At 35.1% G+C, this 27070-nt stretch overlaps 2 protein-coding genes across 4 annotated transcripts in view; both read left to right on the plus strand.

Annotated features, from left to right (window-relative positions):
• LOC144854170 (gastrin-releasing peptide receptor-like) lies at window positions 1–26980 on the plus strand. Of its 3 annotated transcripts, none has more exons than XR_013614522.1 (4): window positions 1–37; window positions 15730–16880; window positions 24885–25049; window positions 25415–26980. XR_013614522.1 is itself a non-coding variant. In XM_078712066.1 (2 exons), exons 1-2 carry the CDS (start codon window positions 11–13, stop codon window positions 16837–16839), a joined length of 1137 nt encoding a protein of 378 aa, XP_078568192.1. In that variant the 5' UTR covers window positions 1–10; the 3' UTR covers window positions 16840–19076. The 3 variants fall into 3 exon arrangements, 1 of the variants encoding a protein (XP_078568192.1); XR_013614523.1 differs by lacking the exon at window positions 1–37 and adding an exon at window positions 1845–2326; XM_078712066.1 differs by lacking the exons at window positions 24885–25049; window positions 25415–26980 and having other exon boundaries at window positions 15730–19076.
• The window catches only part of LOC144854164 (serine/threonine-protein kinase RIO1-like), a 107916-nt gene continuing 81337 nt past the window's right edge, over window positions 492–27070 (plus strand). Inside the window, exon 1 of the mRNA XM_078712060.1 lies at window positions 492–501. The gene's annotated coding sequence lies outside the window, so the exon portion shown is untranslated. The remainder of the gene's footprint in view (window positions 502–27070) is intronic.

A 27070-nucleotide genomic window follows, 5' to 3' on the forward strand; every position in this document is an offset into this window, starting at 1 on the left:
TGTAAAGATAATGCCGATGTCTAGACCAACTTCAAAGGTAACACCAACAACTTTGAAAGTCGCATCTGGATAGTTAACATTTTAACATTACCATAGATGAATTGTTTTATGAATTGTACAAATATTAAAAGAATTTAATTAATTTTATTCGTTACGTGTTTAGAAGAGAATTTATGTCTCATCGTAGTTATGTATGCCGTGCGTTGTTATGCAAATGAGTTTGTGCAGGTGTAGTGAGGAAGATGGTATTCGCGGTTAACACACTGTTATTTTTGTTAGGACATTAGAAGATTATTATTCTACCGTACCACATTGTTAGTCATTCGTGGTCAACACGCTACACTGTTTGATTTGTGCAAACAGTGTGTTAGGTAGAATCTTCCTCTGATGATGAGAAACCATACATCTTGAAGTGAAATGTAATTGCATTAGCGCCATCTAAATCACAAATACTACTGGTTATAATCAGCGCAGAGTAATGCATGGCTGCAGAGATAGTACGGTATTTTAGTTTTCAAGAATGAAAAATGGTGTTTTTAGTCGCGTGGACGCGACTCTATAGTTCACTATGTCGGTCGGTCTGTCTGTCGGTCCGGTATCACTATGCATTGTAGCACGCGACTTAATGGCTGTTGGCCTTGTTTTTAAATAGGTGAATAAGCCCCTGGAAATCACAAAACCTTATACCTGGTCGGGTATCGAGATATGTCGTAATAATAATGAACAATAATTTGGATTATTCGAACTCGCTTGTCATTGGTCAACACGCTTGCGTTGCGTTACGTCCTTGCTTTTTAAGCGTGGTTCCCACTAGCGACGCAACGTAACGCAACCTACGCAACGTAAGAAAATTCCCTTCCAATAATTGTGTTTGCCCCCGCCTGCGATATTTGCATTACTGTTGCGTCGTCGGTTCCCATGTGATTACGCAATACAGCACTTTGCGTCAATACGTCGTTGCGTTGCGTTACGGTACGTCGCTAGTGGGAACCACGCTTAATGGGAACCAAGCTTTAGCATGGCTTGTACAGAGGATAGAAACACGTGGGCTTAATCGAGGTATCACACACAGTGTAGTGAGCATGATTGCCCTGCATGAGCCTGAGGACGACTAACACACGAGATACATCTCTCCTCATCATTTAATTAATAACCATTTGCATATTCAATAATAGAACAAATACAGATAAAAATATATAAAGTAAATTTGCTCAGATTCCAGTGAAAGAGCACAGTAAATATACGAGCATCAATAAAATTGCTATGTACTGTATTTTTATACAATATTAATGTATGTAAAGTGTGCGTAGGCTCGATATTGTTCGTTTCTCGAAAATTGATTTTGATTATTAGCATAACAAATATTTTCGTTGTAACAATCTGTTGTATAATTTATAAAGGTTCTAAAATGATCTAGTTATTGAATAGACTGGGGGCGCCTGACCATATCAGCCCTACAAAACAGCAAATGTACAGAAATTGCTGTGCACGACACACCAATTAAAACCGTGGTGTTCAACAACAAATGTCATAAAAGTTGATTATTTGGTAACAACAGACAGAAATGACGTATGTGAAGTTGGAATTTTTTAGAGAGCTTTGAGTTAATTTCAGGTATTTGTTGACAAGATCACAGTGTGTTCGTCCTTCCCACAGCAGGAAATGGAAAGTATTGCAGTTACCAACAATGTTAGCAAGCTTGCTTTTCATTGGTCAATTAGAATGGGAAAAAAAATCTTACAACCAAAATAATGTAACCGGCTTCGATTGGCTGTGACGTAAGATGGGAGGATAAAAAAGGCTACACTTTGTGTGAACAGCTTACATGTTCTGTGTATCATATTGGAAGTAAACACGAACGCACGTGGAAAGCAGACCACACTAGTACTTACTGTGGTACGTATATCAGTGGAAGTAAACACGAACGCACGTGGAAAGCAGACCACACTAGTACTTACTGTGGTACGTATATCAGTGGAAGTAAACACGAACGCACGTGGAAAGCAGACCACACTAGTACTTACTGTGGTACGTATATCAGTGGAAGTAACCACGAACGCACGTGGAAAGCAGAACTTAGTTCTTAGGGGTATACAAGTGAAACACGAACGCACGTGGAAAGCAGACCACACTAGTAGCCTACTTACTGTGGTACGTATATCAGTGGAAGTAACCACGAACGCACGTGGAAAGCAGAACTTAGTTCTTAGGGGTATACAAGTGAAACACGAGCGCACGTGGAAAGCTGCGAACTACACTAGTGGTAAACCAGTGGAAGTAAACACGAACACACTTGGAAGACAGGACTACTAAAAGACAAAACATGGCAAGTATAATATTTATTGTTACTGATCTTGTTTCGCATACTGTAAACTCACTTGTTTAACAAGGCCATATACATGGCCGACCGACCGACCGACCGACAGTGAGCTGTAGAGTCTAAAACTAAAAATTAATAATAATCATTAGGCCTACTTAAATCACAAATACAATGTTATGCGTAGCGTATACTTTACGGTATGTGATGCATATTACCGTTATACTTCATTAAGTATGCACTTACCGCGTACTTTATGATATTAGCAGCAGCAGTAGTAGTCACATTAATTTGATTAGTTCATAACGCGTCGATTTGTGTACACAAACAGTGGTCACTAAAAATCAGGGAAAAGGGAAATTACAATTACGCGTGTAATACTCGTGGTAAACGCGAGGACTAGGTGTATGTTATAGGAAAAGGCAACTTATAACAAGCGAGTGTTGTTGTGATATGCTACACCTACGTAAAATGATTAAAAAAACTAAACGACAGGTTTCATAGGGAAGAATTTTTCTTTGTTGATCCAATCGATCGAAAATGGTACTTACAACAACGTTTCGCAAACATTCAGTTGATCTTAGTTACAGTCTGGTCAATACGTCAACTCGAAACGTCAAAACCATTTTTAGTACTTTTCGATCGATTTGATCAACAAGAAAATTCTCCTATAATAATAGAATCCAAATGAATTTTTTTCAAGACAGTTTTAATATTGTCCTAAGCTACCAATGTGTGCATGTGGTAGGCTATTCGAGAGTGTCCTCTTCTCTCGTTATTAGTAAAGTGATTGTAAATGTTAACAACTATCCTACTTCTACATCAACACTTCATTGTATTGTAATCTTTTTCTATATTAATTTCTGTTCTAAGAGACACGTTGTCTATATCTGACGTTTTCCTTATTTTTATTTAACTAGAAGATATTAGTTAATGTTTCAGTACTGACTGTCGAATTGACATTATAACCATATTAGGCAAATCCATTGAGCAAACAATTTACTTCCTTTTACATTGAAAAAAACGTAAATAAGTATTACAAGAACGTGTTTACAGCTTGAAATATCTTAATATAATCCTCCGCACGAGTTTACATAAAACGGTCGAGACAATTCAGATTTAGATGTTTATGTTTCTCTACTTTGAAGCAATATAATAACATAAAAATGAATTGTGATTACAGCGTTGTTATAAACAACAAATAATTATCCTCGGAATATTGAGCTGGAGAGGGAAAATTCTAGTTCCATGAATATTTTTAATATAAAATTGAAATTGAAATAATCCCAAACAAGATGTATTATATTCTACTTGTTTTAAATTGCGCATATTGCGGAGCATAATTCTATGTGGTTCTGTAACTAGATAGTGTATAATGATATTCTTGTTTTGAATATACAGAATTTGAGATTATAATCTTAAAAATTGTTTAACGGTATAGACGAATTACGTCACCTTTTATAAGATAGGGTTTGTTGCGCCAGTATAAAGGGTCTTTCACACGGACCGGAACCGTGTGAAAGACCCTTTATGCTTTATTTCGTCTATGTTTCGTTTTCACGACGTTCCACGCGGCTATATGCGCCAATCGATGTACGCGTAGCCGCGTGAAAACGAAACATTGACGTCCAATATTAGCAGGGTTGAAAGACCCTTAAAATAGTACAATTACATTTATCATTTACAATCTGATGATGATGCACCTTGTAATGTATATTGTATTTTTATTAAATTGTTGAATGTTGAGACAATAAGAAAATGTTAACTGCATTTTAAATAGAAATAAATATGATAGGCCTTCCATACTTTTTATTTACCGGTTTGGTTCGTCACCGCCAAAGTAGCGAATGCTTACTTATGCCCATGACACAGACTTACTGAGTAAACAACTAAGTTGCAACAATTCCTAGAATGTATGTCAACAATAAATTACATTATATCGCTCCGTAACATTATTATACCATGTTGCATGTTAATGACATCCAATTCCCACTAGGATGTCTGTCAGGTTCATTTCTAATAAGAGGTTTATAATATACACCTGCAGCCAACATAATAAACACCATGTGTGTCCGGGATGAACACACAATATAATCTAAAAAAATCTCTTTTCTAACAAATATGAATAATGTAAATAGGTCCAGTGAACACACATGATGCCAACTGTTTTCAATTTACATAGACAGATGATACACATAACCTCGGAATAATAATAGTATTTATTCTATTTTTAGAATTCCTAGAACGGTAATGGAAGCAATAGTAATAACTTTCAACCAACAAATAATTAGTATTATTAGACGAATATCCTGCAAAGGCCTATAGACATGCGATTGTTTGAAATGCAGCCCAAATAATAACAAACTTTTGTTCCTACATTCAGATTGCCTTGTGATCCTTGATTTCTGAAAGAACACTGAATGTGCTTAAATAATTAAAATTTACAAAATAGGCACGGTGATTGATATCCGATTGTGTATAGCTGTCACTAGGTAGACCTTAACTGACTATTGACAGTAATCAAGATATCGAGTCTAGGTTAATAATGTTAATAATATGTATATAACGCGTTCCACAAATTTCGTCTTAATGCGTTAAATATTCGTAAAAAGTTTTTTTTTCTGGTGGAACGAGTGTTATAGCTGTTTGGGCTGATTTAGTCTCTCCGGACACTCGGCTAAACTATTATGCCTATCATGCATTTGAATACCGGTATTGCTTTGTGTGAATAAAATGAACTATATTTCCGTCTCAATGTGTATTACTGTATATACCTTTAATGTATTTTTTTATTTTGTTTATGGGTCTTGCGTGACAAGTATTCTCTTCTTGCAAGATCCTCTATTAGCCTAATGGTATTTTTTGTATTTTCTCATTATAAATTATCATTCTTTTTTATTGTATTGTTTTACCATTGATAGAAACTAATAAATGTTGAATTATGAATTATTATAATTCATGTTAACCTTATCAAGAAGTTCGTATATGTAATGACAATGCATAATGTAAATGTATTATTAGCATCTCCCACCAGATACAGAGATAAAATGTAGTATTTAACATAAACACGATATCTAGATGACTGCCAATAGTCAGTTAATATCTATCTAGTGACAGCCTCAAATGAACTGTATCGTGATGTATTAATTATTTCCACTGATGATCACAGTTAAACTGAATGTGCTTTGTCATCATGTAACAATAAGCAGATCATTACAAACATGCCAGATTTGTAAAATTTGAAAATTGCAGAAAAGATACCAGTACCTTAATAATACATGCAAGCCGTTTAAACTTAAATTCAATAGACATAGCCAAACCAGCTGTGTATTTTAGCTATACTGTATCTGCATATTGATTTAAAATGATCATAGTGTTCGCCAGAGCACTGCCCTAGATTGCATTCACATGGCATAAATTTCTAAGTATTAACCGTTTATTCGAACCTAGATAGTAAAATATCCGCCTTTGTATTTTAGCTATATCTGCATGTTGATTTAAAATGAACATTTCGTCATAGAGCAATGCCCTACATTGCGTTCACATGACATAAATTTGTAAGTATTAACCGTTTATTCGAACCCAGATAGTAAAATATCCGCCTTTGTATTTTAGCTATATCTGCATGTTGATTTAAAATGAACATTTCGTCATAGAGCAATGCCCTACATTGCGTTCACATGACATAAATTTGTAAGTATTAACCGTTTATTCGAACCCAGATAGTAAAATATCCGCCTTTGTATTTTAGCTATATCTGCATATTGATTTAAAATGAACATAGTGTTCGGCAGAGCACTGGCCTACATTGCGTTTACATGACATAAATTTGTAAGTATTAACCGTTTATTCGAACCCAGATAGTAAAATATCCGCCTTTGTATTTTAGCTATATCTGCATATTGATTTAAAATGAACATTTCGTCATAGAGCAGCAATGCCCTACATTGCGTTCACATGACATACATTTGTAAGTATTAACCGTTTATTCGAACCCAGATAGTAAAATATCCGCCTTTGTATTTTAGCTATATCTGCATATTGATTTAAAATGAACATAGTGTTCGGCAGAGCACTGGCCTACATTGCGTTTACATGACATAAATTTGTAAGTATTAACCGTTTATTCGAACCCAGATAGTAAAATATCCGCCTTTGTATTTTAGCTATATCTGCATATTGATTTAAAATGAACATTTCGTCATAGAGCAGCAATGCCCTACATTGCGTTCACATGACATAAATTTGTAAGTATTAACCGTTTATTCGAACCCAGATAGTAAAATATCCGCCTTTGTATTTTAACTATATCTGCATATTGATTTAAAATGAACATAGTGTTCGGCAGAGCACTGGCCTACATTGCGTTCACATGACATAAATTTGCAAGTATTAACCGTTTATTCGAACCCAGATCAGAAAATATATGCCTTTGTTTTTCAAATGAACCCTTTGGTTATTGGCAGATAAAATAGTACTAAGTATAAAAGTAATTAGTGTCGGTAGGTTTATTTTGTACTATTCTTGGGCTATATAACCTGAATTATGAGACATGTCCTATTACAGAGCAGACAACGAGGCCCCGTAAGAAACGTCACTGGTTACATACACATCGTAAACTCATGTTCCAATATTCAATATTTGGTCAATAAAAAGAAACGAATATTGAAAATATAGATCATTTCTGTAGTGTTTATTAATATGCCTCGTATATCTAGAATGAATGTCTTGTTTAATCATTGCAACAAAACGAACAGCATTGTCCTACATTGAGTCACTTTCTTATCAGATATTCTTCATCATTATCATCGTTATCAACATATCTTACGTAATAATGATTATGATCACACAGTTTGGTTCCCACTGATGCAACAACGTATGCGGATCGCACGTACGAATCGGGTCGTGACCAATCAATGGATCACCCACCCCTCATTGTATTGGGATCTCTCACTTCGCGTTGTGCCTACGTCGTTACGTTGCGCCTACGTCGTTACGTTGTGTCTACGTCGTTGCGTTGTTCCTACGTCGTTGCGTTGTGCCTACGTCGTTGCGCTGTGCCTACGTCGTTGCGCTGTGCCTACGTCGTTGCGTTGTACCTACGTCGTCACGTTGTGCCTACTTCGTTACGTTACGTCCAAGTGTGATTGAAGCAATACTATTGTATCCCTTTAATCCAATCAATAAGTACAGTATTATTTTAGACATTGAACAAGTTTGGCAAGTCCATCAATTTGTCGCCGGAAGATGATGAAAAATGAGTATAAAAAAGATGCAGTATCTGGCTCTCCAAAAATAGTGAGACACTTTTGGTAATTTTGTTCTAGTTAGATTCTAATTTATGATAACACCAGCTTAAAGTCAGGTACGCATTCCTTAATGCTATCATTGGAATTGATTGTTTTACCAGAGTGATTCAATCGCAGATGTCTCAGCCAATCAAAACACGAGACAACATTATAGTATACTATGCATCGATGTTGGAAATATTCTGGTATTGACATTGTTCGTTACAAGTACGTACGAGTTTTAGGTACTCGGACATTTTCGGTGAATAGTCTGTCGGAAAAGTGGCGTTCGGCAAAACGTCCCGTCACCGAGTTTTAGATATTGATTATGATTTTTTCCCAGCCGTCCACAGAGAGGAAGCCCACTAAGCGACAGCTCATACACATTCTATAAAGTTTGCTTTATAATTTATGTAAATTTATGTAGTAAAATATTGTCTGACAAAAATAGGGCCGCGTGTAGCTTATCCAGGGCCGCGTGTAGCTTATCCAGGGCCGCGTGTAGCTTATACAGGGCCGCGTGTAGCTTATCCAGGGCCGCGTGTAGCTTATACAGGGCCGCGTGGAGAGAATACGACGGACGCTCCACCAGTTTGAGACCCACAAGTTAGGTCTATTATTGTTTCTATGACAGTATTAGGTTCGCAGTACATACGTGGTGTACCGCAAACTTATGACAATGCTCGATTATTGTCAAAACAGTGACGTCATATTACCAACGTGTCTGTCACGGTTTTGAACCTTGCAGTGTTACGATTACATTGTGTTTAGTTAAACTTTAGTTACTGTCAATGATTCTGTGGCATTATTTATTTTCATACTTTTTTTTTCTAAACACTAAGTGTTTCCTCTGTTTGGATGTTTCCTTCCATCAACACATTTTTATTTCCGATAATTTTGATTTGTGAATAGGCCTAATTGTTTCGAATTTAAATAATAATAATGTTCATGACGCATATAGACAACTTTCCAAAAGATGAATTTAAATTATATTGCTATGGAGACAAGGTCATTTTATTAGTTGTTATGACATTCTCATTTTTCATTCTGAAGATAAATTTAAAAAGAAGAAATGGATATGTTATTATTCCCACGGGCCGGGAAAGTATGACTACCAAAATCAAACGTTATTAACTCAATAATAATTTTAAAAAAGCTTGCTTCCTGGCGCAACGCAAATGATTTGACTAATCACAACGATCCGACTTACTTAAGCTTGGTTCCCACTACCGACGCAACGTAACGCAACCCACGCAACGTAAAAAATGCCCTTCTTATAATTGTGTTTTCCCCCGCCTGCGTGAAATCAAACCTTCGATGTTTGCATCGTCGGTTCCCACTTGTGATTACACACTTTGCGTCAATACGTCGATGAATAATAATAATAAGAGATGAATGTTATAAGAAAGATTTATAAAGAATATATTTTAGAAAGCCGCAGAGAATGATGGTTATGTGAGTTTGTGGTCCTGGAACGAATTAGGTAACATTGGGTACAAGCGAACGTAAACAGCTTTAGATAACAATCATCGCATGATTTATAACATTCTTCCGTAATGTGGCGCAGCGGTTGTAAATCAACGCCCACTACCTTACCGTCTTCACTCATTAGAAAGACATTAAACATTAATAAAGTGCGAAGAAAGAAAGAAAGAAATAGAGGAAGAAAAAAAGAAAGAAAGATAGAAAGAAAGGAAGAAAGAAAGAAAGACAAAAAGATAGAAAGACAAAAAGATAGAAAGAAGGAAAGAGAGAAAGAGAGAAAGAAAGAAAGAAAGGAAGAAAGAAAGGAGGAAATGAAGAAAAGGAAAGAAAGAAAGACAGAAAAAAAGAAAGAAAAAAGAAAGAAAGAAAATGAGAAAGAAAGAAAGAAAGAAAGACAAAAAGATAGAACGAAAAAAGAAAGAAAGAAAGAAAAGTAAAAGAGAGAAAACTTTGCCTAACTGGGGATAGTGTGGAATTATTTAACGAAATACAGTATTCATAATCCACAATTTAAATAGACCTCAACCATCTTATCGATGATACCATATTCTTTACACAAAGCCACATCCAATTTACATGTGAGTACTGATGCTTCGGGGCCTATTGACATGCTAAGCACGTAAGTCATGTTAGAACGTGTGTATGAACGGTCACGCCAACGAACAATGTCGCTGTCATAAAATAAATTTTAGTTACAATATATTACTTAATCGACAAAATAAAAATTGATTGGAAATAATAATAATACCGCATTATAAATTAGTAATTGAAATGTTGATATGTTTTTGTGTCGTCACGTCAATGCGTACGTAATAAATAAGGTTAATTTATAGGTTTCACATATGAATAATCTTCGTGGCAATTATTTAATTTAATTTTGAAATTGTTTGCAGTTGGTCTTTCCTTACATACTTATATACGTATATCTGTGTTTGTTTTTTAAATTTGGCAGAAATTTTGAATTATAAATTATTATACGCCTAGTCGGTCTACTTGTGATGTCGACTCACTTGCGTTATGCGTGCGCCATTGCGTTGCTTCCAATTGAGAGTCTAATCTATCTGTCTACACTATCAAACTAGTTTGACAAAAAGAGTGTGATGTGCCTAAATATGGTAGTGATATGCCCAAATATGGTAGTGATGAACATCATCATGTCCATGGGCACATCACATATTTTTTTTAGCAAGCAGTGTAGATCCGTATGTGAAAAGTTTCTTTTTGAATAAAAAAAGAACAATATATTTACCTTTGACGTCAAAATCTCCAAGGATATGTCACTTAATTGTTTTTATAAGTAAAATGTTATCTATAACAAATATAATGGAAACGTTTTATTTATATTATTTTAATGATCACCTGAAGACATTTTGATTTTTAGTACCAATTTTTATTCTAGAGAAACTGGGTTAAGAATGTCATATACTATTCTCCTAAATTAAGATAGGTCTTAAAAAGAAAGTTGACATTCACTGACTGTCACTTTTGACTTTAATAATAAACACTAAAAAAGTTTTTTTTTTCTTATAAGCAAACTGAAGGAATCTGACTTATCTATCTTCAATGTTTTCACTCTTCGGAATCTAAGTGCACAGTATTGGTGAGCTGGGCTTTCGCGCGCATGCGTATAGGTTTCCGAGGTGACGTATAATCTTTGAGACGCAGTAGCCACGGACATCGAAACTTACGCCATAAAAAGGAGTTTTAGAGTTAAGCTTGGTTCCCACTAGTGACGCAACGTAACGCAATCCACGCAACGCAAGCAAATTCCCTTCTAATAATTGTGTTTGCCCCCGCCTGCGTGAAATCAAACCTGTGATGTTTGCAGCACTGTTGCGACGTCGGTTCTCACTTGTGATTACGCAATACAACACCGTTGCGTCAATACGTCGCTGCGTTACGTTCTAGTGGGAACCACGCTTTAGGTGAAGATTATTCGCGGCAATCAGTTTAATTTTTCAACGCGACACGTGATTTACATGTTGGGTGGAGAAGCCCTGGCTCTGCTCATTCTAGCATTACCACTTGAAAACACGTAATGATTTTATCATAATTCATATCATGCATTCATTTCATTCCAATGATTGCTCAACAATCCCATTGAAGATGCCTGGTCACATCCGGGACCTGTCTCTAACGAGGAACACAAATCACACAGTATTACAGTGTAGACAGGCTTTTATTTACAACAGCGCCATCCCAAGCCTGTTTCCAGCTGGTCCCGTAATTGGTGCGTCATGTTTGCTTTGGGATGTGTGTGCGGTAAAATATATCAATAATACGAACAATACCGATACTATTATACCAGAAGATTTAGTGAATAATTTCAGATAACATTATGCAAGTTGTAAACTTTAAATAGAGAGACAATGTGTGTGTTCGTCTCTTTATACAGAGTTCGTGGATTTCGTATTATTTATCTAAAATATCATTTTATTGATGTTGGTATGCCTATACTTTACGAGGCGGATTTGTTCTAGATTCTATATCTAGAGGAGGAGGTTTTGTCCTGTCACATTAACGTAATATCATGATCGAAAACCAAAAATGTAGCATAACCTGGGCGATGTTAGAACTTTTTTTTTCTCTTTTGTGAGGTTCACTCACCTTTATTTCATTTCAAAACATAATCATTTTGATAAATAAACAATTTTCTTTTTTTTATGATTGTGTTATCTTTTTAAATATATAAATATTTTCATTTATAAATATTAAGTTTCCCCTTACATCTTTAAAAAAAAAATGTTAGAACTTAATGTAACCTTGCCTCTGTAATAATCACTTTAACAAAAACGTAAAGAATACGAAAAAACGTATCGTATACGCAAAACGTAACGTATACGAAAAAACGTAACATAGGCCTATACGTAAACACGTAACATATACGTAAACACGTAATGTATACGCAAAAATGTAATGTATACGCTTCATACGGCGGCACATGCTCAATTTTACCAATCAGGACGCGATAGAGCAGGGCCAAACTGTTACTTGTGATGTCGACTCACTTGCGTTATGCGCGTTGCTCCAAATGAGGGTCTAATCTTAAGCTCTGTCTACACTATCAAACTAGTTTGACAAAAAAAAAGTGTGACATCATCATGTCCATATATGGGCACATCACATTTTTTGTCACATAAAGTTTGATAGTGTAGACAGAGCTTTACGCATTCTTCCAACGTATGCCCAGTTAAAAAATTAGTTTCATTATGGAAATTAATAAGTAAATGCTAAATGAAAACAAATTTTATCCGGAAGGCTTTAGGTAAAAAAACAATTAAGTGAACGAAACGAACGTGGCCATTATAAAAGATTTTGTTGAATGATCCATTGAAACGCTAGATAAAAGACTGCTAGTAAACGTACTGCAATATCAGGATATGCGGGTTACTCACAAGAGGCAGGGTTAATTCTTATTGATTCTGCAGATGTGCAATATTAAAGTATACACATGAGATTTCAATATTAATTGATCAATGTTAATAAATAGAATATAGCCTATTACAGCGAATCTTTCCGTTCTACAGTGATTGTTAAAATGGGAATGTTATAGTCATAGCTTATGAATGATTTAGTATGCAATGTAAGTCATAAACTGGAATAAAATTAATTAATTCCAATACAGAATCGTCCTTGATCAACAAAAAAGACGCACGTGCGCGCGTACTATAATCATCCATCACGTCGTGATTGGTCAAGTTAATTGCGTTTCACTTACGTCTTGCGTCCTATTGGGAACCAAGTTTTATTAGTATAATTACGATTTTACTCTCAACAACGAACGATATTAATGTTTATCTTTTTGCTGTAAGGGAACACCGTGGAATAATAGTCGATAGATATATTATTAAGTTAATATGAAGTTGCGTTGAGGTTCACGTTGTAACTTTTTATTCAAGGAAATATAAATAATATGAACACATGGGAGATGCACGCTTATAATATCCACACACGAATGATAAAGTAAAAAAATAGATTTAATATCGATTAGATGTAGCTTTAGAGATACTACTTACTCTAAATGAGTTTGTTGCCAGTAATTGAATTAGTTCACTGTTTAGTTTAAAGGTAAACTATATATTTGTATGTATGCAAAGTCTTGAGAGAGACAGATGATCAGAAATTACCTCCGAATCGCTTCATTAGAAAACGTACTCGCCTCATCAACGACGTACGGGGGTTGTAGGTTTACTGTAATGCTTTCACGTATGCTGTTTTCATGTAACGTGTCCTTCATATACAAAGACAAACTGTGACAGATACCAGCCCTAGTGATGTGAAAAGGAAATTCCACTGATATGTGTCGATATGTGTTAGGGTTATATTTCTCGTGAAGCGTAAATATTACAGTTTTACATCTCCCTGGTCGGAGTAAATACACACGGCCTATAAATTCATACATGCAGCTGGGCATTGTCGGACTCATGTTATGTTATGTTATGAGACTGACAAATAAAACAAAGTATTTACAAACATTACTTCACATAGGCCTAGGTCTAATTTCATCATTATTTTGGTGTCATGTCATCCGGGCTTTTTGTGTCACGTTCGTCTACTTTACTTTACTGTAAACTATTGATGATTATATTTATTCCAATCAATAATCAATCGATGGGTAAAAACGATATTAAAATATTTAATTATCGAGCATTCCTGCGCGTTCTGGTTGGTTGCGCACTTTGTCGCATTGCAAAAAGACGTAAATACACGCATAAGGCACGTTTCTGAGCCTGTAAAAACAGGCTATGTAAATTATGGCAAGTATGTATGATGTATACGGTGTATACATGCCACTAAAATCGATAAACTAAAATCGATATCTATCGATAACTCGTCTCATGTTACGACCAGATTTTCCGATATGTTATGGATATACGTTATAATGTTTCGGCATCGCGTTTCTTTGAACATGTGTGTATTGGTCTATTGGGTTAAAACAAAGGTAATCATTTTATGTTAGTGCTATCATAAAGTAGTGATGTTTGTGATGTGACATGCTTTTGTGTTTGTTTGAACACTGGGCTTTTTAAAGTTGTCATATGTTATATAACATGGTATATTGCTTCAATTCGCACATTATAATCGGTACAATATTTTCAAGAAATTACAGTAATAGTAGGCCTAGCCTATACCTTATATAATAAAACTGCATTGCATGCACTGACTGACTGACTGACTTTTTATACATTGTGACTGAATAACAACTTTCATTGTGTACACCGTAAGTGCATTTATTTGATGGATGCGACTGTCATTCACAGATGAATATAAAGCAAACGATTTAGGAACAGAAATCTTCCAAATGATTTCTTTTCTCGTCTATCGCGTGCTATTGCTGCCTAAATCGATAATACGTGTTAGAATCAACTTCAAGTTTAAGTAGTCGCTATCAATCGATTCCAATAACACATTACATGATACAAAATGGTATTATTCCTAATGTTTTGTCGATATACTAATGAATATTGTTACAACAAATGTTTTCCACTTCATATTCTTAAATTATTTCAGAAGAAAGTGAATTAAAAGCTTTTGATTCGCGACTACCAAGATTAGGACCTTATGACGTCATGGGAATGTATTATGCGCGTTGCGTTGGTTTGGCAATTTTGCATGTCAAGTCGTAGACTTGCCCCAAGTCTGTAGTTATTTTAAGGCTTTTCGATGCTTGTCTGAAAGGTCTGAAATGCAAGCTCAATTAGTATACGTATGAAACGCCATATGTGCTAAAATATTTAACTTTTTACTAATATTAAGTCGAAACTCCGTCTGTTGCTCGTCGTCGTCGCAAATTCGTCGATTCTGGTCACATCGTCCAGGTGATGACGACACACAGTCGTCGCAAAAACAATTCCAAAGCATCTTGGTACCGTATGATAAAAGCTTACATTTCTTCTGCATTTTACAAGCTGTTTTTTGTAAAACATTTAAAATATATATCAATCTTATATGTTAAGATGTCATTCACAAGTTTTTAAATAATACATTTTAAAAGGCTTTCAATTTGTGACCTTTTTCCGATACCGTTAGTATTCATTCACACGACATCATTTAAATATCAATAGCACTCCAAACTGACAGCAATTACAGAATATTCTGTTGCTAAAAGCTAAGCTTGTGTTCACATTGCCTTAAGCAGGATAAAGTAATTGCTTATTTTTCACCGTTTATACTTTAATGTGGCAGTACTTTAAAATCCATATATTTTCATTTTTAAGTTTATGTCTTATGCACGTACTTATCATTGCAAATGTTGTTTTTATAATTTCATTTGATTACTTTTCTAGCACCTGTTTTTCTAAATTAGTTTACAATATCGTTTACAAACCAACTTGGCAAATCCAGTACAAACGTTTTATGTTACGTTACGTTACGTTATCGTGCAAAAACAAAAACAAACCGAAGTCTATTTTACCAAGTAACAAACAAATAAACAAAATGGATCGCATAGCTCTCTTGGTAAAGGTAATATGTTGCATTGCGCATAAGCAGATTCCCAATGCACTGTAAATACATTTCAAGTAAAACCGAAAAATGAAAAAGATTGTTTGGAAAACGTCCACTTTCGGCAATTCATTATGTTAATTTTAAATTTGAATGGGTTTCGTAACGTAAGATTTTATATTTCTTATTTTTCAGAATGATACCGACTACAACTACTTTTCATTTTTTGATCCCGATGATTTCGAAATTACAGAGAATAAACACCCCGGAGATTATGTTATTGTAGCATTTGCTGCATTTGGGATATTTCTGAATATGTTTGTAATCGTGCAGCACCGCTACATGGCCATACACAACCCGAACACTAACAGTTACCGTTACTTTTTTGTAAATGCCTGTTCTGTTAGCTCAGTGATTTTCTTGTTGTTGTGTTATATCGTTCGCTATGTGACTCCTAACAGTAGTATCACCAACTCAACCATCTGCAAATGTCTCAGTTCAATTGAGTTCATGTTCCAGTCCGTCATGGTGTACACGTTAGCGGCCTTGAGCGTGGACAGATACTGCATTGTCAAGACAATGATTCGAGAAAAAAGTTTCATCGCTCGAAACCGATATATGGTTATGGCAATCATTGTGTTTGCTTCTTTTCTGTTCACGGTACCAGTCATTATCGAAGCTGATATTATGGATAAAAATTGTGTATTTCTTGATTATCATTCAACTTTTGCCAAATGTTATGAAATCAGTCGAGCATGCGTTACATATCTTTTACCGGTAATCGTCATAGCATATTTATATTCAACAATGGCATTCATTTTATTTCAAAGCCGAACAAATGAAACCGTTAAAAGTGTTACGAACTATAAAAGTCAGCTGGCCGCACGAAGTCGACTTGGAATCTCTGTTCTAGCCATCACTATTCTCTTCGCTGTCTGTTACTTCCCCAACACTCTCCACAGTGTATTGTACCAATTTTCGATGGATCATCCAAAGATCGAAAAAGTTTGTTCGTGCTTGGCAAAGTTTAAAGATGTGTTTGTTCTTTGCTACGCATGCGTACATCCTATTGTTCTATTCGCCACCAACCGTTCATACAGGAGGTTCGCTCGTAGCTTTGTTCACTGCAGATTCCACGACATGCTTAATGATAGACATGTAAATGCCGCCGGTACAGGTGCTACACTTACGTCTGAAACCGGTAGAACACTTGGAAAGCGAACTCTGACGCCAGGAACTCTTGTTGAAAGAGTCAAGTTAACGGATGTTTCTGTAAACAAACACGAACCAGCAACAATGGTTTAAGTTATCCTATTATATTAAAAAAAGTATGTGCTGACGTCAAGGTAAAGTAAAATTAGAAGTTCATAGATGAAGAACTTATGACTTTAATATAAAGAACATAATGACTTCCTGGTATGACTAAGAATTGTATATAGACCTAATCAGAATAGTCAGAAAAGAGCATGTAGTGACAGACTGGCAGACAGACTGGTAGACAGACAGACAGACAGACATAGATTGACTGATTTGCGATGACAGAAATAAAAAGATTGACTGACCTGCTTTTATTCAAATAATGTAATTGTTATTATAATCTGTAGGCCTGTGTAGGTAATATTAGGGAGTTTCCGCAGCAGGAACACGTAAACGTTAACGCTATTTCAACACTTTGTAAACAAATCGATCTGCGCGTTATGCAAATGAGTAGAATGTTGACGTCTCCGTTAAAATTAACGTTTACGCGCTCCTCCTGCGAAAACACCCTTTTTAGGCCTACACCTGGCATGGGCAAGAGATGATATATAATGATAGATTAGCGTGGAAAGTAGCGTTGTTTGCTACACCAGATTGTTAACTGTCTGCTATACACAATGATTATTATTTTCATGTTAATATCAGTATTATATGGCCTGCTAAAGTTGGGTTCCCACTTGGACGCAAAGCAAGAACGTAGCGCACGGAATGAATAATTTGACCAATCACAAGGCGTCATGGATGATTGAACTGTCGCTTTGTATACTCACTTGCGTTGCGCTAAACGTCGTAATTACCTAGCGTTGCTAATTGCGTTGCGCCCTATTGCGTTGGATCCTAATTGCTCAGCGTCGTCCTAATTGCCTAGCGTCCTAATTGCGTTGCGCCCTAATTGCGTTGCGTCCTAGTGGGAACCCAGCTTAAAAACTTTCAACGTACACTATATACCGTATAATATAACCTATAGCGAACGTGAGAATGTATTATTAATGTCGTGTCAAATGTTTCTGTCATAAGTAACAACAAAAAAGTAAATAATAATTACGAACAATAAATGTGAGGATGAGAACCTGTCCGAGTATCGGTAGTTTGAACCATATTTAATGAAGATACAAAGATAAATTAGAAATACACTGTAAATTAAAGCCTTCGAAAAAGTGTTTCAATTTCATTTGGCGTAGTAGGCCAGGTGAACTGAGCGAACGCGCACGCTCTTCCGAGGCACAACAGTTTCTTCCGCCTCAAGAACATAGAAAGTAACAAGTCGAACAAGCAAAAACTATTTGAAGGGACACTGGTAAGAACCAAACTTCAATTTACAGTTAAACCAAACGAATTAAATTAAGTTTGATGTATAATTATAGAACGGAAGTAAAACTATTGTAAAAATAACAACATTTTGTGGTACATGTATAAATAATTGATAATTGTGATGTTGATATGTGAAGTCGCAAAGTGAAAATGTCGTGAAAAATGACACACAAAACACACACGCACATTACTTAGTACGGTATACATTTTCTGACCTCGTCTGATTAACCCTAAAATATTGCAGGCATTATGTATATATATTCTCGCTACTGCATGAGTGAAGTTAATATAAATATTGTATTCATTTTACTTTCTCAGATATTTTATTTTTTCAAACATAATAATTCAGTTTGTTGCTATTTTATAATTAACAGATTAGTTTAGAGATCAATATTTTAGAATATATATATTTAATAAAGTTATTTTTTATAATTAAGTGTTTATCGTTCTTACGAAATTGAGGAAACGTCTATATGTCCCATGTGAAGGACGAGTCAATGGGTATCTTGCATAATGGATACAAGCGATGTTAGAGTACAAACTAGTTGGGAAGACTTGCGATTCCTTGTAAGAACAATCCAAGCTCTGTTTCCTTATTCAATTTCAATTAAATTTTATATATCGAAATCTCTGTGTTGAAAAAATAATATACAGTATATAATTACGTAAATTAGCAAAAAAAAAAAAAAAAAGTATGAGTGACGCTCTGTCACCTTATTATATCATTTTAATTTGTAATTACCTTACTTTCATTAATCACGTTTATTTGTTTCAACAACTCTGCTGGTAATAAAGGTAGATGACATAAATATTTTATAACTTATAGTATTGTTCCAGGTTGATTTATATCTTATTCTGTTGTGTGGAAATACATATGACAACTTACTAATTATAGGCTGTGTATTGTCTGATAGCCTTGCTGTGTGCTAAGTATTAAACCTTCGTGAATAAATAGAAATAAATATAAATTTAAATTGTTTGATTGAACGTTTATTTAAAACAACAATTGCTTGTGTGTTGAATTATTGACTCAAAGACATTATTTTATAGTCACATAATCCAAGACAATCCCCGCTTTAAATTAAAGTGCGTGGTACGTGAACAACGATTAACATGTTAAAGATACATAGAATCACTATAATCACATGAATGGCAAACAAAAACAAGGAAACAGAACTTTTCACATGCGGACCTATACACATGCTTGTTCAAAAACGTACAGCCATGTGAGACTGTCTATACACTATCAAACTTTTTGTGACAAAAAAATGTGATGTGCCCATTATGGACATGATGTCATATCACTACCATATTTGGGCATATCACTACCACATTTCGGTACATCAAACTTTGTTTTGCGACGATTAGCGGTTAAGATGATAAGGTGAGCATAATTTAAATACGATTTCCATGGATATATCCAGAAACCTTTAATAGATTATTTTATACGATTTAAACTTAAATATAAACGGATAATAATTAGTGTATTTTATCTTTAAAGTTAACTTGTCGACTTAGCTGTTTTCGATTTGATGGATACAACGTGCAGGTATTACAATATAGCCTAATTTAATAAACATAGCAGTTGCAGGAGATTCCTTCCGCCAAACACTCCGTGACTGCAATTTATAGCAACCTAAATTGGCGTAGGTTTTACATTATCAATAAAAACAAAACCCCTATATCCAGTGCCTGCAAAGTCAGTTCCATCATAGAGGAGGTATTTCTAACAAATTCCATGTGCTTTAAGCGGTCCGGACTGAAAAGATGATCAAAAAAAGAACGAAATCTCAGCGGATCAATATACATTATATAAAATGAACGCTGTTTCTAAAAAAATTGTGATATAAAAAAAAGTGATATAAAGTTATCAATTGTCTCATATTATATTATTATCATAATGAGATACAATAAACACATATAAAATGCAACCTTTACCCGAGGTGAAAGCTAAGTTGGATACTTATTACTCGAAGCGTAAACATTAAAGCGAATTGAAAGATGTGACAGCAATAAAACCTGTTATTTTTTTATGAACAATTAATATCAATTGTCTGGTGAGTATTTTCATCAATTGATTTAAAAAAAGCTAATTATAATAAGTAATGAAAATAAAAAATGACATTTAAATAATTCTGAGCAATAATGTCCAAATATTCACCTACTTTACTTTCTTTTTTTTGTACGTATGCGTCTTTGTACGACGTGTGCGCGCTAGGCTAATTTGGCTGGATCGTTGGACTATGCGCATGCGTATTCATATTTCCATCAAATTACTTTTCGATGCCAAAACTACGCAAAAAATAAACAAGAATATATTCGCTCTGTAATTCTTACAATCGCAGAATTTTAAATAAACAGTTGGCGGGAGGAGGAGGAGTGGGGGGATTATAAAAGAAAATTCTGCCAGATGCCTTTACATTATTAACGTGCGCGAGTTGTTCATGTTTGTGTGATGTGTTATGTAATCGAAAAGAGCCTATACACGACATCATTAGAATGACAAGTACAACGTCAAAGGTCAATACAAGAATACGTCGCTTTTGGCACAACAATATTACTGAATAAAGTCAGTATATTAATAGCTAAGATTTTATCGAGAAGGGACATTTATCTGAATAAAATCTGGCGGGTTGATTTACATGGACGAGTTGGTTAAGGGCAAGACAAGATGATATTGTCTTTATATTCCATGTCAAATTATGATATTTAAAAAACTATGAATACAGTATATTAAGTAAGATATAAAAATGAATCGCACGTTCTTCTCAGATGATAACAGAACACACTGCTGATAGCCACTGACGTGGTTATTTCTTCTAAACAAAATTAATAGTCATTAGAAAACAAGAAATACTACAGAATACAAATAATTTAAATTGTAAATAACAACCAAAAACAAGAAGTAAACAGGAAGAAAACAAAAACCGATTACAGCAACAACAAAAAAGAATATAATATTCGCTTGAATCGAACATTCATGAGTTGTGAATACGCATGCGCATTAGTGAACGCTGCCGTTTCAGGCGAATAAAAATTCGTCAAAGTGGGAACCAGCTTAAGAGAATGGAAACCCACTAAACATATCAGTTATTATTAAACACCATCGACGAAACGAAACCTTATACATACTCAGATATGTATCTGGTAGACTGGCAACAGTTTTCAACACGAGTCTCGTGACAGCCACAGAATCGGGTGCTTATACATACATGTTTTCAGGACCCCAACGGAAATCTAAACCTAAACCTATGTGAATGGTATTTTGGGATATCCTGCCAAAAATCTACGTCAATTGTTTACCTATTCATTTTAAAACATTCTTACTATTTGTATACATTTTTATACCTATAATGTATTTGTTAATCTCACGTTTTCTGCTATGATATCCATTTTACCTCCAATTTCTTGTGTATATTTACTTGAAATATGCTTAAGATGCGGTAGAAACAACCTAAACAGTCCGGAAATGATATTGTTACATTTAGTAGGAAGCTCAATTTACAAATTAATTAAACAATTTTCTGGCAACCTCTTGGGGAATCCCCACGCAATGGGGGTGGACGTGTCCTCCGGGGTTGCCATGTTTTCATCTAAGGACTGTAGTTAAACATTATAAAATAAAAAAACCTTGATCCTAATTCATAAGCACGAAGTCTTTACGTGATATTTAAGAGCTTAATTAATCGGTTACCTCTTGGGGCCCTAAATATAACTTGAATCACGACGTCCGTACAATTGCCATTAATTGTAATCTCTCAATTATCACGAGTAAACGTTATCATCAGTTATATTTCAAAGTTACGTAATAAAATCTATAATGAAATTTGTACTAAATCGTAAAATACATTTCGGTAGAAAAGTCCGACTTTGTGGTAGACGTTGCGGCCTAATTGATACACGTTTTGGAATTATTACCAGAATCAAAAACTAATTGGTTTTAGAAAGGTAGCCAGGCTTAATCCAGTATCAAATCAAAGAAAAAACACACATGACTTCACTCTAGGACAATATAATCAAATCACGTGTTTTTTTCCAAACCGAACTAATCGTCGTTCAAGACATAGGCCCACGTGTTTAAAATTGTACATACTGTAAATTCCATGATCGGAATAACAATTTTAAAGCACATTATCCAAAGCTTGCGGCCACAAGAGATACATGAGAGAAAAAGATTTGTAATTTAAATGTGTTTTATAAAATGTATGTGTTTGAATCCACCACGTGCATAAGGTTTATCGCAAATAGCGTGCGCGACGCATGGTGGGAAGGGTTTGGTATCTAAGGTCACGACGCGTACGTACGTGATTTGTTATTTGTACGTACGCGTCGTGACGTCGTTTTCCCCCGAACCCTTCCCATCATGCATTGTGCAATAATGTTCTGCGATAAACATTATTAGTTTGTAAAATAGTTTTAGCTTTATTTATGGTGTGGCGATAATGGGACACTTTCACAGGCAAGTTTAATAACATTTAACCTTCTATAGTATTTACACAATCACTGACAATAAAATATTATAAACATCATTTTTAATATCAAAATCACATGATACGTACAAATATAAAACAATCAAACCGATAAAACCACTCAATATTGCAGCAAAAATATTAGTATTGTAATATTGTATTGTAAAACTACTGTGGAGTGCAGTACCCGCTACTTACTTGGGCTAGAATCTAACCCCTAGCCATCAGCGAGCTCGATGGTCTAGAGGTATGAAACGCCAGGCTAGTGATCTGAAGTCCCACCCGAGAATACCTAAGTACAAATGACGTCAGAGTAGGGCAAAACATCCGACCAAAAATATTAGTATTGTAATATTGTATTGTAAAACTACTGTGGAGTGCAGTACCCGCTACTTACTTGGGCTAGAATCTAACCCCTAGCCATCAGCGAGCTCGATGGTCTAGAGGTATGAAACGCCAGGCTAGTGATCTGAAGTCCCACCCGAGAATACCTAAGTACAAATGACGTCAGAGTAGGGCAAAACATCCGACCAAAAATATTAGTATTGTAATATTGTATTGTAAAACTACTGTGGAGTGCAGTACCCGCTACTTACTTGGGCTAGAATCTAACCCCTAGCCATCAGCGAGCTCGATGGTCTAGAGGTATGAAACGCCAGGCTAGTGATCTGAAGTCCCACCCGAGAATACCTAAGTACAAATGACGTCAGAGTAGGGCAAAACATCCGACCAAAAATATTAGTATTGTAATATTGTATTGTAAAACTACTGTGGAGTGCAGTACCCGCTACTTACTTGGGCTAGAATCTAACCCCTAGCTCGATCGTCTAGAGGTATGAAACGCCAGGCTAGTGATCTGAAGTCCCACCCGAGAATACCTAAGTATTATAAAGTACAAATTACGTCATTTTATAGTGTGTTTTATTAGTGTTTCATTTACACATAATTGTTATATTTAAGCTTCACTTAGTAATTCTCATTAAGAAGAATTGGGCTATCATTGTATCGGTTTCTTGCAACTAACAGAAACCTAACTACGATGTGACCTACTTAAACAGTAAGATGACAATTTGTTGCACGTCGCATAAGGCATTAGGCCTAGCGCTTATTCATCATTACATCAATTATTGAACATGAAAAAAAAAGAGGTTGGCAACCACAAATACTATTCTTTGTTTTATTCACAACACGTATGCTGCACTGTTACGTGTGCAGACAACATCTTCAAGTGCTGTGCAATTAGAGTAACGGCGACCGTTCATAACCTACCGAGTTCTGCACAAGAGTAAAGGCGGCCGTTGGCATAGCCTTCGAGAACAAACCTACTAATAGTGTACTAGAATAGCTGATGATGATGACCTATGATCGGAAGTACTAGTGCAATAAATATTTTACTTTTGAGACAGATTACTTAGACATTTCTACTTTATTTATATACAAACTGTCTATGCAGCAAATTATACATGTTGAATAATTGGTTCTAGCCTAGATTTAATATTGGTAAAAAGAATATTTTGGCACACATGGTCGTATTACATACAGATCATATTAATAGAAATGAAAGAACATGCAAATTATGTTCTACAATCAATTGAAGATGAATGTCACTTTAGTTTGTCCATTTTATTTAGATATTAGAACTCATATATGTATTTTCCTTTTATACGAACATCTGAATTATATTGTTTGAAGGTTTTCATGGCGAAATCAAATGTTGATATAAAGTTTGCGGTATACCACGTATATATATATTAGTTCTGAAAAGAACTGTTGAGTTTCTCGACGTTTCGATCAATATGCTTTGATCGTCCTCATGAAGAGCTTGGAAAAATATTTTTTTTTCCATTTAAACGCACGCTAATGTTATTGTTATTTAGGCCAAAGCAGTAAATGTAAGGAATACATGTTACTTGGATTGATTTACAAATTATTCGTATTCATAATAAAATAAATCCCGGAAACAGTATATATTGTTTATGTGTACGGGTAGAGGTCTTGCATACATCTATACATTTGTTAAATCTATAGGTGCATGTGATCTTGAGATAAAATAAACTACCGCAGGCTATATCCGATGATGAATGCAATTTGCATATAACTATTCTTCAATATAAAGCTAAGATTATAAGTTCACATGCATAAAACACATTAGTTTAAAATAGCAGTTCATAGTGGACAATAGCTTGGAAAGAGGTATACAAACGATAAAAGTGTTGCACGATAGTTTTGTTCAAATAACAAAAAGAACTTGTTACTGGATGATACTACTCGTAGCGGATTGAATGGTATCGAATATTCTATTCAAATTCCTAGAAAATCTGCATAATAAACAAGATCAAAGACCTACTTTTACAAACTGTTAAAAGGGCCATTATTTGATTCTCAACTGATACGACGACGACATTGATTACTGCTAGCTGTTTAAACTATAACTGTAGGCCCACAGTGTTTTATATGAGAGTCATGGAAGACTACGATGTAAGTATATATTATATTTTTATTTTGTTTCCTGATCATAGTGCCAAAGTTGTATCTCACTACTGGTGTCTATGTACTCCACTAACTGAGATTAAAATTGACTAGTTTATCTAGGTGGGTACCATTCTGTATTGGCGAGTTACTTCTGTTGGATGCGTTGAAATAATATTGATCTTTAAAAAAACATTTTTATAATTTTATATTTCAATTTTTTTTTGTAAGCGTTTCTATTATGTTTTAGTTGAGAATAGTCCTATAACCAATCTTAATAAAGCAGTCGAACCCACAGCTATCTCAATTTCTCATCAACTCTTAAATTATTTGTTTGTAAAAATTATGGCTATTTATTTTGTTTATCATTGCAGGATATAAGTTCAAGCTTCCTATGGAATGAAACAGATTTCAAAGTACATGAACCTACCGACATTATGTTGCTCACTTTAGCTGTCTTTGGCACCATTTTAAACATTCTCCACGTGTTTGTGATGATCAGACTATCGAAAAGAAAACGAACGTCAGTCGCGCCTCATAGTATTGCAGTTGGAATCACCATTATCTTATGTTTGTCCGTATGCTTCATTTCTCGTGAAGTTTTTCCAAACTTTGTCATCGAAGAGAGTGTCGTGTGCAGAATGTATAATTTCCTGGAGATTGTGTCACAGTGTATGGTTATCAGTATGCTTGTGCTGATCAGTGTTGATAATTACTGCGTGGTCATAATGACCTCGCGTGGTCAAACGTTTATTTCGCGCCATTTTTGTGTCATTCTGGTATGTTCTTTGATTACATCATCAATTATAGGACTACCCTTTTTAATCGAAGAATTCAATGATGTGACAATATGTGGTGGATTGGCTCTAGATTCAACGTTCGCTAAATGTTATGAAATAATAAGAGGCTGTTTTACATACATCATACCACTGGTTGTTATCGCAGTTGTCCACGTCAAGATGTCGTGCGCTTTGGTAAGAAGCGAGCGCACAATTGCAATGGGAAGCTTCCACGGAAGACACAATAGCAACATCGCTTCGCGCCGTCGCCTGCGCGTTGCCATCTTACTACTGGCTGTCTCATTCTCTATTTGCTACTTACCAACAACACTAGCATTTATACTTATTCAGTATGATTTACAGATAGGCCCCGAGCTGAGCCCAACTGCTCATAAGTTTAAAAATCTCCTCTATAACTCACATGTTTATTTCATGTTGTGTTACATGATCCTGCATCCATTGATTCTGATGACGTCAACACAGAGTGTTCATCGAGAACTCGGGTATCTTTGCTGCCGATTTCAACATAAACACTACAGGCATAATGTATGAAATGTTGTTACTGAATATGTAGATAGCCCCAATAATACGAGTTGAATCAACTAAGTTCCCCGTCTTTTTATAGGTGTAATTCCCTGGGTAGGGGTTGGCTGTATTCCCCTCGTTTTGGAGGAAAGTAACCCCTTAATAGGGGTATCCCAAAGGGGGTCTTCTAATTGCCATCCAATCGGTGTATGCACACTCTAAGCAGAATGATCCAAGTTTAGGGGTCACCACCTTGAGGTCACCGAATATTCCCCCCTCATACTACATGAAGAACACGAACGAACAAGAAAAAATGCAGAACATGACCTTTGTTTTTAATTTTAATAATACAAGAGAATATATTACATATTATATGCCTTATTATAGTGAACTTGTATATATTTAAATAATTTGTACTGCAAACTGAAATAAAAGTGGGACGAACCCATAAAAGACAAAAAAAAGAACACGAACAAGAATGATGTACTATACCGAAACTCGTATGTGCCTTTTATGTATAATTTGAATTTAGTGGTTTTTTTTATACTTGCTTAAGAAAGTATATGCGGTTTTTAAGAACTTGTTTTGCTTTTTTCAAATACACTAACATTGTAGATAGTTGATTTTAATAAAGATGCAGCAACTACTTACCGTAGTACTTAGCTTGTTTCATAATGAATTCAATATTGTTTCCTGAACAACATGTTTACAACTTTAAACCAAAAC

Source organism: Antedon bifida, chromosome 10 (assembly GCF_963402885.1).
Source record: "Antedon bifida chromosome 10, ecAntBifi1.1, whole genome shotgun sequence".
Classification (NCBI taxonomy): Eukaryota; Metazoa; Echinodermata; class Crinoidea; order Comatulida; family Antedonidae; genus Antedon; species Antedon bifida.

Bases quoted from the DNA above. Each gene is read 5' to 3' on its own strand.
- LOC144854170 (XM_078712066.1), top strand. From the start codon at position 11: ATGCCGATGTCTAGACCAACTTCAAAG. The intron at 38-15,729 runs GTAACACCAACA...CTTATTTTTCAG, and splicing joins TGTCTAGACCAACTTCAAAG to AATGATACCGACTACAACTA.